Here is a 13,091-nt window from a genome sequence, read left to right as displayed (position 1 = left end):
GGTTCAACGGTTCAAACCTTGCCGACTGGATTCCTTCTCCTACATCTGCATGCAGCCTTCACCTGTGCTAGCATTCGATAAATTTCTCCACCCGCCAACAACTGACTACACTTTTTTTTTCTGGTCTTTTTCAAAATTTGATGCTCCAATTTTAGTTTGTTTAGAATTTTTTGGTGTGGGTTTTAATTTAGTAGCCTCTAATTTTCAGCTTGTTTCGGAGTTTCGCTTTACTTGATTGTGTTGATGATGGCTATTCATTGATGGTAAGAAAAGAGGCATGATTGGGGTTGCATATACTGAGAAACTTTGAACTTGGTATTGATAATTGCAAATGCTTTTGGAGCTTTGCTAATTTGTTGATGATAATGCTAATTTGTTATTCATGAAGTTGTGTGGGTTTTGTTCAATTATAAGATAAAAAAACATGAAAAAGTTGATGGCTATGAAAATTGTTCGATAATTTTTCTGGGTGTTAAGAGAAAAAGCTTACTTTTTTTTGTTTCGAATCCGTCGTTCGAAGTTTCGAGCGAAAAAATGCCGAGCAAGAAGAGGAGAAGAAAGGAAGAGAGACCCAAGATCCACCCCAGAAACAAATACTCCGACAACCAGCCCGATTTCTCTCTCTTAGCTTCTTTATACCCTTCGTTTAAAGACTTCGTCTTCTACAGTCGCGAAGGCCGACCCAGAATCGACTGGACCGACTTCAATGCCACCCGCGAACTCAGCCACGTCCTTCTCCTTCACGACCATGGCCTCCACTGGTAAACCCCTCAGCTTCTTCCTTAAATATTGGCTTTTGGTTTGCATTATTCTTTTGTCAATTTGAATTGCATTTTGACAGGTGGATTCCTGATGGGCAGCTCTGCCCTACAGTGCCCAACCGGTCCAACTACATCCATTGGATAGAAGATCTTCTCTCTTCTGACATTATTCCCAAAACTAACAGCAATGGAGATAATGTGAGGGGATTTGATATAGGAACTGGAGCCAATTGCATCTACCCTCTTCTTGGTGCGTCGCTTCTGGGCTGGAGTTTTGTTGCATCAGGTAACATCTTTTGGTTTTCCGCTGTCGTTTACTTAGTTACTCTATTTATAATCCATCAATGTGCCATGTAATATTCCAGGTTGTTTTAAATATTGCTAAACTCGATTGCAGATATGACTGATGTAGCATTAGAATGGGCTGAGAGAAATGTGAAAAGCAATCCACATATTTCAGAATTAATTGAGATTAGAAATGCTAGATGCTCTCCAAACAACCCTACCCCCGAGGGGTTAAATAATGGTGAGTCTGTTTATTCTGAGGAAGGTGAAGGTTTGCTATCCTCTTCTATAGGTATGCCAGCAAGTGAAGATAAGAGTTATCATGGACCTCCCATCCTTCTTGATGTGGTAAGGGATGGGGAGAGGTTTGACTTCTGCATGTGCAATCCCCCATTTTTTGAAAGCATTGAGGAAGCGGGATTGAACCCAAAAACTTCTTGTGGTGGGACTCTTGAGGAGATGGTTTGTCCTGGTGGAGAAAAGGCTTTCATTACTCGTATTATTGAAGATAGTGTTGTGTTGAAGCAGTCCTTCCGGTATTATTATTGACATCTCCATCTCTTTTAGCTTAAGTTGTTCCTTTCACATAATGCTAACCTTTATGTTTGGGTTTGTGCTTAGGTGGTATACTTCAATGGTTGGCAGGAAAGTGAATCTCAAATTCCTAATATCAAAGCTTCGAGAGGTCGGAGTTACTATAGTCAAAACAACTGAGTTTGTCCAAGGCCATACATGTCGATGGGGACTTGCTTGGTCCTTTGTGCCACCTGCCAAGAAGATAATTTCACCTCATCTGACTGAGAAGAATATTCTTTCTTTCATGCTTGAGGTTTGGCTCTTTTCTTTAGTTTGTCTTAACAGTGTTAAATTTCTTTTGTCTACAAGCTTATTTGGATTTATGTTGAAGATTTGGAGATATTACGTGACTCTTATGTTTGGTTGATTGGCATTAAATGGATTACCTACATTAGATTTTCTGCTCTGTTTTAAGTTAGACCTTGATGCAGCTTAAAATTTAATAGTACAACTCAAAGCCAAACCTTAAAGGTTGTGAGTTTTTTTTTTTTTTTTTGAAAATAAAGGTTGTGAGTTTTGATGTTTAGAATATTAAAAGACATAAAATGAAATACATGTACTGACCTTCAGATTGGAATGAATCCAAGGTTCAAATTTATTTTCACATTAGTCAAAACATGCACAAGCAAACATTGATTCCATCTATTATGCACCCACAAATGCTTGTATGGAGATATAAACTAAATCTTTAGGCCTTCTGTTGCCTTACTTTTATCTATATGTTTATATAATGTGTTACATTTTCTTTTTCCTAGTTGTGTAATATCTCTCAGTTGAACTTTTCTTTTTTGTAGGGTCTTCAATGCCAGTTTGGTGCCATTCATGTATTGCAGTCAGTTGAATCCTTTTTCCTCACTGGCGGTGCATCTTGTAAATTGAATGCCTCTTCTTTTACAGTTGATGTAAGAAATATTACTGTTCACTTATTATTGGTCTCTTTGATTTTTTTGTGCTTACATGCAGTAAAATCTCATTTTAATAGATTACTGCATCAACTGAGCAATGCAATGCTCTCCTGAACAATGAAGTAAAACATCTCAACGAAGTTGCTAGTTGCAGTGATGTGCAAGAGGCATCCTTAAACCTGTCCTTTCGTGTTTCAGTATGGTTACCTCCTTGCTTGGCTTGATAGAATAAGTCTGCAATTAAGACTCTATACATGATTGCAATAATTTTTTTTACAGGTTTTTCAGCAAATCCCAGGCACACTTCTTGTGAAAGGATCATTACAGCATAGAGATAGCCCACTCTCAGGTTTTCACTTATTGAGCTCCTAATCTTTTCAGAATTCAATATTCTTACGATTGTGTTAAAATTTCTAATATGATGGTGTTCTGCTATGATGTTCTGTCAGCTTAATTTACCATTCACAACATTTTTTATTCTATCAAATATGAGTTGAACATATGACCATTAACTTGCATAGTTCCTGTAATTGGTTGACCAAATACTGAGGAAAGGAAAGTTCTTAGAACCTATTGCCTTTACCGGATTAGAAGACTTGTCTAGGTCAAGGCCAAATACGTATGTCAAGTTCAGTTCAAGTAGCAAGTTATAGAATGTGAAATTCTACTAGCAAGATATAGAATGTGAAATTCTAGCTCAATTTTCTTTTCAATTATATTCTTCTCAGTTAAACAGAAAGTCTAGAGAACTCACCTTAGTACCCAAATATTGGCCGTGCGTAGAGCATTTTATCTCCCACCTCATCTATGTGAGTTGTCCTATGATAAACAAAGTTATTGATTTTCTTCATACTGCCTTCATCAATCTTCTTCAATTTTATTTGATTTCTGGCCAGTCTGTTCTTTTAATTTGGTAGTATCTGTATGTTTCTCTTTAATTGGAAATGTGATGAATTTTTAATTTGATATCACTCCTTGTTGATGGCTTTGTGGCTATGATTTAAATCTACCATCCAAAATCTGTAGTTACTCTGATATCATCAAATGCCATTAGTGTAGGCAATATGATTATTAATAAAGATTTATGCTGCGTACTGAAAACAATTGGTGAAGTTGGCGAATATGCGATATAATGAACTGATGTGGGCTTAAAAGGGCTAGTCATTTTGATAATCTGAAGTTGGTTGTCCTATTCCCATCTCTACGATTTAAACTACATATTCAATATCATCAAGAATCACTAGCTTTGCACTCTTTCTTTTGCAGGATTGTTCTCCTCAATAATCCAACAGTTGGATGATGCTTTGAGACGTAAATTTTGTAGAGAAAAGGCTGGTGCCAATTATTCGTAGACTCCAAGCCTTATTCAGCAATGGAGCATTTAGATTTGATACCTTTGAAGCTCATGCTTAGGATAGTATCCAGCTCAGCTTCTACCATGACACTGTTAATATCTGATCTTCAGGGTCTTACCTTCCATGGAATTTTCAACCGGATAAAACAGTGAAAAAATTGAATATTTGTATAACCTTCTCGTTTGAAGAAAGGCTAGAAGAACATTATAGATTGTATTTTATAATGGCAAGCAGCAATTCTCGATTTTAAAGATTGAGTGTGCATCATTCTACATAACAGATCATCCAATGATTGTACAGTGGGTGTCAGCCAGACGACTTATCTTCGGCAATTTCCCTTGTCCGCCATCTCTTGTCAGTATCAGCTCTATTTATTTTCTTGTTTGTCTTGCAGTTCATTAATCGAATTAACACATCATTGACAGAGAATATTTATCAACCATTGCAATATTGTCGGCATGTTCTGTCAGTGAAACTTCGAGGAAGGGCAACCAGTAGTAGTCATTTTGAGTGCTAATTGACTAATTGCATTCAGTCACAGCTGTTCAACACTGGTTGGGCCTTTGATTGGGGATTGATATCAAATTTATTCACCACGAGATCATCTCTCAAGGATGGGGATATCTTTCAATCATCTTTTTCGATTGAGTGGCCATAGCTTTTCTGATCCACAAATCTAATGGGTTTATCTTTATACATTTTTTAACTTTTCGTCCATTTCCATTTTGAACGTCTCATTTGTTAAAAATCATGCTGAGCTAACAACTATGAAAGCCGCCATGAAAACCAGCTAATAAGTGAAATTTGAAGCTTGTTTCCATATTCTACTACATTACAAAACAAATAAATTTGCATGAAAACAAATGACTAGACAGCCAACTCCGTGGATGAAGAAACTAGTTACAAGAGAAAATATCACAAATTATTGTACAGAAAGAGAAGAAAAGGAACTTCACAAATTCATCAACACTTCCCTTCAACCCTGGCGTGTGTAAAGCCAACACAAGCATCAAGAAAATCCTCATCAATAAAATCTGTCGAGAAAATTTGCAGCCGATCAGCACAACCTTTGGAAAAGCACTGAGTAATGAACAGCCTAGCATATCCATGAATCCGGCCAGTCACTGGTTTAACACATAACACGGGGTTATCTGCCTGAGGTGTGACTGTATTCTCCACCCTGTAAAAGAATTTCCTTGATGAAACTGGTTGTTGCTCACCCAAATGCTTCATATTGCTATCAAACTTTGTCGACGGTAAATCTGTGTCTATCCAGTTGTCCTTCAGATAATTAGCACTCCAGAACGGAGAACCTGCCTTAGGCTTGGGAGACTTATTTGGTTTCCAAACGCAGATAATCCTCTTTGGCAACAATTCAGCAATTGTTTTGCCAAAGACGTGATCGTCCTGGTGGATCAGGAACTCCCCAAGTTTTTCCTCTAGGTACTTGTCAAAGTCAGGAGGATCCTGGTGCCCGAATTCAGTGCGGATCTCAAGAATTATGATCTCTGACTGTGTTTCTGACAAGAACTTCTTGACATCATTGATCACAACGTCAACGCTGTAAGTCGACAGGATTCCATGGCAAACACGACGATTCTCATTAACTCGAACATCCAGAACCCTGGTGCCTTTAACAAGCTGTTGGTAGATGGACAAAGACTGGCATTGCGCAAAAGGGCGAGAGATACACGGTATGCCAATCTTGTTGGTGGCAGAATCATGAGTTCCGGGCCATACAATCTTGTTTATATGAACCTTCTCCGGACCGAGGCCAGCCATCCAATTCTTCCTATCAGCAGGACGGTAGTCGCTACCTGGAAATGTTTCCCCACAACTGTCATGAAGGTCACACAGCGTTTTCTTCTCTGTCGAGATTGCCTTACGCCTTTCCTTCTGTTTAGACACCTGCGACCCCATTTTTCAATCAAAGAAGAAGCAGAAGATGATTGCTGAATCCTCTAAATCCTTCCTCCTCCTCTTCTTCTTGATATTTCCCTTGTTTTCCTTCTGTTTCAAGTTGAAAATTAAAAGCTTTCCTTTATGGAGTTGAATATATAGCATTATATTGTCAGATAGCTAATTTTATTGTAGGGTCGGCCTTCTTGTATTCTAGATAATAAAACTGATAGAGAGACAGATTTCTCAACGTTTTTCTATAATTTTTTTTCCTCTCAATTATCTTTGATATTTTGGTTTCATACAGGACGCGAAAACTGTCTTTTGTCTTGGTGGGCCGCTTTGATTTTCATTGCATTATTGGTTTTATCTCTTGGATTCGTCCACCTGTATGGCTGTCCAACATTGTCTAAACTTTGGTTTTTTTTTCTTTTATAGTCTCAATCCCTCTGATTTTTGCTAACTCCACGAGTTGAATGAGGGGTCGTGATCAGTGGGCCGAATGAGCTGGCACTTAGGCAATAGAAACCACAGTTCTCTCTGATGAAAGCATATCCCATTCGTCCATATTCCATTTCTGGTTCAACCACTTCGGAAAGCGAAAGCACCTAATTTATTAATCCTTTCTTTCCATTAAAGTAACCCTTGCTAACCAGAGCTTAAGCTTTAATCAATTCACTCTTCAATGATCAATGAGTAGCCACAGTAAAACAGATGTTATTACCATTCATAGAATATGCCCTCTGTAGTTGACTTGGTCCCTCTAACCGGGAAATATCCCCTTCCTGTCCGAAGGACCCAACATTCCTATTCCTTTTCACATATACTTTTGATATGGTGAGTAAAAAGGTTCTGTTCCAAAAAGACCAGCCTGCTTCATTACAGAAAGAATGAAGAACCTGAAAAAAGATGCTTAACAAACCAGCTGGATGGCCATTGGAGCACCAAGAAAGATGGCCCCCAATGGATGATTATCTGACCTCATTGAATAACGTGGAGCACACAGTGAAGATGGTAGGGGCCTACCATGTGCACAGATGATCAGTAGACTAGGCTTCAATGATTATAGAATGTTAGTAATTTCAAGCTGGACTGCTACAATGAATAACAAGACAATTAAACACGAGATTGTCATAAGATATAAGAGGCTAGCTTCAATAAATCAACGGCTATGAGGAAATCTATAACTTTAATATTTGTAATGTGGAACAAAGGGAATAAGGTAAAAAGAGAACATTAGGCTTCCACGAGAGCTCAAGCCTGCAGTTAAGCTTGTTTGACTTGACGATAAAGAGTGTTTAATCTATTCCTCAGCATATACTGAGCAGCCACGGAACGTGAAATTATGGTATTTACGTCACTACCACATAAATAATAGATTTAAGAAAGCGTGAGGCAGTTGCTTATCTAACGTGTAAAACAACAGGGGAACAAGAGGGAGAACCTCAGTATAATGCATACACCAAAGCTAAAAGGAAAAAGAGAACCGCTTCTTTAACATTGCCCAACTTCAACAAGAACATACATATAGCAACATGAAAATCAGTAACAAAAATGTTATACAAATTGTATCTGGGTTTAAGACTACTCATTGAGCCCATGCCTGTTCTAAAGAATATTTAAGGAGGTGCCTGCAGATGTGCGGGAGGGGGGTTAGCGAGGGTAGACCATCTAATGTGTGGAAAACAAGGTGAAAGGAAGGAAAGCCTCAGTAAGCCCATGCCTCTGTTTAAGCGCTTGGTCTTAAGTCCACCGGATGAATTGAAATTGGCCCATTTAATTTGTATGGAAACGCAATGCTGCCTGAAACTTTGAAAAGGGAGTATTTGCAGCTTACATTTGACAATTATGAACAAATCCAAATAATGTAGCAGAATCTCTTCATTTGTGAACAGCCGTGTGCCAAAAAATAATGCAACATGGAAAAAGACAGAGTATACCAATTTTTATTCAATTAACACTTGGATGAAACAATTGCTTACAAGGAAGCATAACATCTTGCCCGTTGTGAACAATCTAAACATTTGGAATGAAACCTCAATAGATATACGAATATCCTTGTGAAAGATTCAACTCTACAGAATCTAAAAACAATTAAACCTTTGATGCTAGAATTGCCTCCAATACAAAAAGGCTGAAGAAAAAATGATACAGACAGAAAAAATGAAAAACTGACTCTTGCGGGTCTCCCAGAAAATAATCCCAGCAAAGATGAAAGTGGCTAACTTGTACTTTCAATCTCAAACAATGAAGCATCTTCATCCAGCTGACCAGCTAACTGATCCAAGATTGAGTATATTGCTCCTTTCAAAGGGTGCAAGGTATCCGATACAGTGAAAGTGTGCACTTTATTTTCAAGTTCTATCCAACTAAGAGCTACCTCTTTCCTAACTTGTCTTTTATTCATAAGGTGTCTCACCTTCTCAACCAATTCCCACTTCCCAAGTGCGCCATATATACTTGAAAGCAATACATATGCTGTGGAGGACTGAGGCTCCAACTCAATAAGTTGCTCAGCTGCTTTTTTTCCCAGTTCTATATTTCCATGGATTCTAGAAACACCAAGTAATGCATTCCAAACCCGGCTATCAGGCTTACATGGCATCTTTTCCAGATGGTCTATCAGCTGGTCGAAACAACCAGCTCGACCCAAGAGATCAATTAAACATGCATAATGCTGTTGATCAGGAATTATGCCATAATTAGACGAAATGCATTCAAAATACCTAATTCCTTCCTGAACAAGACCAGAGTGGCTACATGCATTGACAATAACAAGAAAAGTGGTCCTATCTGGCTTCACCCCTTGTTTTACCATGTCATCAAACATTTTCACTGCCTCTTCACCATACCCATGCTGTGCCAATGCAGAAATCATTGTGTTCCACAGTACAGGATCCCCCTTACTATCCGTTAGATCAAAAATCCGTTTGCCGGCTTTGAGACTGCCACATTTTGAATACATATCAATGAGAGAACTGATAACTATCATGTTTGGCCTAAAATTAGTTCGTATCAAACAGGCATGTATTTGTTTACCATGTGTAAGTGAAGCTACACTAGCACAAGCACAAAGACAACTACTAAACGTAAACTGATCAGGTCTAACTCGACACACCATCATCCTTGCAAACAATTCAAGCGCCTTATTCCCCATACCATTTCTAGCATACCCCGAGATCAAAGCTGTCCAAGAAACTGGATTTTTCTGAGGCATCTTATCAAACAAATCATTAGCTGATTCCATATCTCCCCATTGAGCATACCCTGAAACCAAAGTCGTCCAAGCAAGCACATCCTTCACTTTCATCTCATCAAACAACCTCCTAGACTCCCCCATCATCCCACATTTCACATAACCATCAACAACAGAACTCGAAATCACCAAATTTGACAAAAACCCAGAAACGAGAACCTGGCCATGAACCTGTCTAGTAAGCTGCAATTCTCTCAACTTAACACAAACGGTCAAAACACCAGCAAAACTAAACTCATTGTATCCAATACGCAAATTCCTTAACTCCTTGTAAAACCTCAACGCTTCCTCAAAAAACCCGCTTTGAGCGTAAGCAATCACCATAGTATTCCACGAAACGACATCCCTTTCAGGCATTTGATCAAACAACTTCCTAGCAGGCTTTATCATGCCCAATTTAGCACACCCAGATAACATATTATTAAAAGAATATAAATTTCTACCACCCATTTTATCGAACACTCTGCGAGCGCCGATATAATCGCCGCAATTAGAATACATATTGATCAAATGATTGGATAAAAAAGTGTTGGGGCTTTTGAGTCCGGTTAGTTTTAAATGAAGGTGTAGAAATTTGCCTTCTTTGAGAGACTTGGTTTTTGCGCATCGTTGTAAGAGAGAAGCTAGAGTTTGAGAAGGTAAGCGAATGCCCTTTCTTGTTAACAACTCGAGAGAAGAGATTGCCTGGGAAAGGTGGCCTCGAGAATTGAGATTGAGAAAGGGTTTTATCAGACAGGGGGGTTTCTTGGAGAACCGGTTTCTGGGATTTGGACGAGGTGGGGGAGAGAGTGAGGGCATTGGAGAGAGAAACCATGTGAGAAATTGAAAGAGGAAACAAGTGATCCTTTTGTTTTCATGTCAGGTTAGCTCCGACAAGGCATTACGGTGAATGATGTGTTTACTGGGCAAATTTTGGAGTTCGCCATGTTGTGGGAATTGATCCATTTGGATCTCTATTTCTTACCGGATACAAGTTCTAAGACTTTGGGAATCAACTCTAAACTCAGTTCAAAATTTTGAATTTATACTTAGGATTATAAATTTTATGATTTAATTTTTTTAAATATATAATCAAATTCTATATTTATTATTCTATTTGTATAATATAACTATATATATATATATATATATTCACGAATATTAGTTAAAGTTTTGTTTATTATAGTTTAAATTATCACTTTAAATATTTTTAATTATAAATATTAATAAAATTTATCCAATTTATAAATAAAAATTCTAATTTCATTAAATGATATTCATATATAATGTGTTTATATTCATAATAAGTTACAGATAATTAATTTATTAAGAACGGATAGTTAATTGATGATGGCATCAGTATCGAATCAAATGAAATACTTATGAGATGAGTTACGTAAACCCAAAGATGCAGACAGTAATTCTAATAGCTAGCGTTTGTCTAGAAACTTTAAACCATGATCCTAATCGTGCCTTGAATTAAATCCAAAATTGGTATAATGTTATTAATTTAGTAAAATAAAACTTAAAAAATATATCATATTACATAATATATGTAATATTTAATCAAAACGATATAATGTATTAATATATATAATTTTACCGTCTGACATTTAGGTTTGGTTGGATCCATAGGAATGTACCAATACTGGTCATGAAAACCAGACCAATATTGGGCATGGAAAGGATTTTGGGGGTCCAGTGCTTACAGCTTACCCGTTACCCGTTTGCCATTCGTAATAGGCTAATAGCTTTACAAAAGGAAAATCTATTGGTCTTTTCGTTAAAAATTTTCCAACGACAAATAGGGCAAGCTATAAATATTTAACCTTTTAATTTCTTCCTTCTTAGACCCCAATATGGGTCTGGCTATCGTAACTAGAGGTAACTACTAACGAAGCCCAAATGTCAAACAACAAAAGATTAAAATATAATAGTAGTTTATGAGTTAAGACAAACTATTTAAAACAACTTTTATCATAATTATCAATATCTCACTATACATTACCTATCATAATGAAAAATTATACATATTGGTATTTTATATCACAATTATTGCACAAAACATGTACTATAATACATTTTTTAAATTTTATCTTATCAAATTATTAAAACTCATTTTATGTATTTTCGTCAAACATGACAAACTCATTATAAACTATTTTTTATAGTGGTTAATTTTTAAGATTTATACTTTAGACAAAAAATGCCAAGAAAAATCGAATTTTCCTTTTGAATTTTTAATCAATGAAGTAATATTAAATTTAGATATCTTGTTTTAATTTTTAATTAATAAATTAACATTAAAAATACATATCTTATTTAAAATAATATTAGAATGAAATATGTTACAATACGATATGATATTCGATATAAAAAATAAAATTTTAATACACCGTACATATCTTGATTTAATAAATATCAGTGCAATTGATGGAGAATGATGCAAAAACATAAATATTGATTAAATTTTTGTTAATTATATTTCTAAATTATCATCTTAAATATTTTTGATCATAAATATTGATGAGATGTATCTAATTTATAAAAAAAATTCTAATTTGATTAAAAAGATATCCATATATAATGTATTTATATGATAAATAAACAAGTGTTAAAGTTTATACTAGGAAAAAAAAAAGAAAAAAAGAATGGGTTAAAGTTCATATTGAATTGCTTTATTTTAAAAAAAATTTACATTAATGTAAAAAGTAATAATATTTAAGTTAATATGATATATTTTGCAAGTGAAACAAACCTTACATGTAAATGCAAATTTGGTTAATACACACTTTATTAATTTTAGTTCTTTGTATCATATGAAATTCTACATATAGTGAACATATAATTATAATCTAAAAATAGATAAAAGAAAACCCAATGTCACCGTGACAAAAAGTAATAGTTTAAACAAAACTAATATTCCGTGTACAAGTTCCTTAATGAATGAAATTAATTTTTGACAAGAAAATATAAATGGTTACTAAATTATTTCGAAATTAGTACATAACGCCACTGCATAAGAAGGTCATGTGAAGTTGCCTTAGCAGCACACTTTTACAGGCGTTAGAGGAATCTTAGAAAAACTGTAATAATATAACGTTCTAGAATTATTGCAAGAGCCAGCCACTTGGTTTAATTATAAGGACCGCTGCCTATATATAAAAGAGTTTCCTCTCTTTTATTTTGTGTTTTACTTGAGAAGATATAAAAATGCGAGTGAGTGATTCTTTGGTGAGTTAAATAAAGTTGATTTAGGTACACTTAAAGTGGGGCAAATAGCTTAAAGTCACATAATATAAAAGACTTCAGGTCATTTGTAATAGTAAATTTATGAGCAATACATACAACATTCTTACTTTATTTATATATTTTTTTAAATAGATTTGCAACCACACATTTTGTTCGGTGAGATAAATAATAAATAGCTTAAAATCAGTTGCATATTTGGCAATAACCTCGGCTTAAGCCGAACTTGATTATGCAATTATTCTTCTACTATTATGCATATTTTCAATATCTACACTAGTAATGAATAATGATGAAACAAATCTCATTATAAGTAGAGCTGTTAATATGGGTTGGTTTGCCCAGCCCGGCCCTAGTCTTTGTGGGTTGAAAAAATATGAGTTGGGTCGAGTCAGTTCATTTTTTATATGAGTTATCAAAACCTCAACTTAGTTCACCCTTTGTTAGTTTATGAGTTGGGTCGGGTTAGTTCATTTTTATTTTTTAAAAAAATTAATTTTTATAATTCTACCTAATAACTTTTTTATTAATAAAATTGTTCTATGATTTAATTCATAAATTGAATAATAAAAACATGTTACAAATAAACAAATTACACAAAATATAAATAAATAAATAAATTACATAAAATAAGTTTAAATCTTTAACACCAATACTATCTCATAAACATAAGTATATAACCAAAATAAAAATTTCAATACTCATTTATTCCTCCTTAATCTTCATTTTCAAGTAAAACATTTAAATCTTGTTTAGACAGCAATGATGTTTTAAGGTCTGAATTATTATCAATTTATCATCTAATATTTATTACCATAAAAGAAAA

At 35.2% G+C, this 13,091-nt stretch overlaps 3 protein-coding genes across 4 annotated transcripts; 1 reads left to right on the top strand and 2 right to left on the bottom strand.

Moving 5' to 3' along the window:
• Positions 1–6: 6 nt before the first annotated feature.
• Positions 7–4,133, top strand: FIO1 (methyltransferase). Of its 2 annotated transcripts, XM_021430332.2 has the most exons (9): positions 7–263; positions 521–761; positions 842–1,047; positions 1,159–1,582; positions 1,668–1,875; positions 2,417–2,524; positions 2,605–2,724; positions 2,807–2,876; positions 3,794–4,133. In XM_021430332.2, exons 2-9 carry the CDS (start codon positions 535–537, stop codon positions 3,877–3,879), a joined length of 1,449 nt encoding a protein of 482 aa, XP_021286007.1. In that variant the 5' UTR covers positions 7–263; positions 521–534; the 3' UTR covers positions 3,880–4,133. The 2 variants fall into 2 exon arrangements, with proteins under 2 accessions (XP_021286007.1, XP_021286006.1); XM_021430331.2 differs by having other exon boundaries at positions 7–761.
• Positions 4,134–4,676: 543 nt separating this feature from the next.
• Positions 4,677–6,008, bottom strand: LOC110417799 (PLC-like phosphodiesterases superfamily protein). The gene has a single exon (XM_021430333.2). The coding sequence runs from the start codon at positions 5,800–5,802 to the stop codon at positions 4,846–4,848; it is 957 nt and encodes a 318-aa protein (XP_021286008.1). The 5' UTR covers positions 5,803–6,008; the 3' UTR covers positions 4,677–4,845.
• Positions 6,009–7,701: 1,693 nt separating this feature from the next.
• On the bottom strand, positions 7,702–10,024 carry LOC110418097 (Pentatricopeptide repeat (PPR-like) superfamily protein). Its single transcript, XM_021430715.2, has one exon. The coding sequence runs from the start codon at positions 9,833–9,835 to the stop codon at positions 8,003–8,005; it is 1,833 nt and encodes a 610-aa protein (XP_021286390.1). The 5' UTR covers positions 9,836–10,024; the 3' UTR covers positions 7,702–8,002.
• Between the last annotated feature and the right edge of the window lie 3,067 nt (positions 10,025–13,091).

This window comes from Theobroma umbraticum, unplaced genomic scaffold (genome assembly GCF_002168275.2).
Source record: "Theobroma umbraticum cultivar Fairchild unplaced genomic scaffold, ASM216827v3 scaffold_50.0, whole genome shotgun sequence".
In the NCBI taxonomy this organism is placed as follows: Eukaryota; Viridiplantae; Streptophyta; class Magnoliopsida; order Malvales; family Malvaceae; genus Theobroma; species Theobroma umbraticum.
The sequence above is the reverse complement of the archived record's forward strand: the minus strand, read 5'-3'. Positions and strand labels throughout refer to the sequence as shown.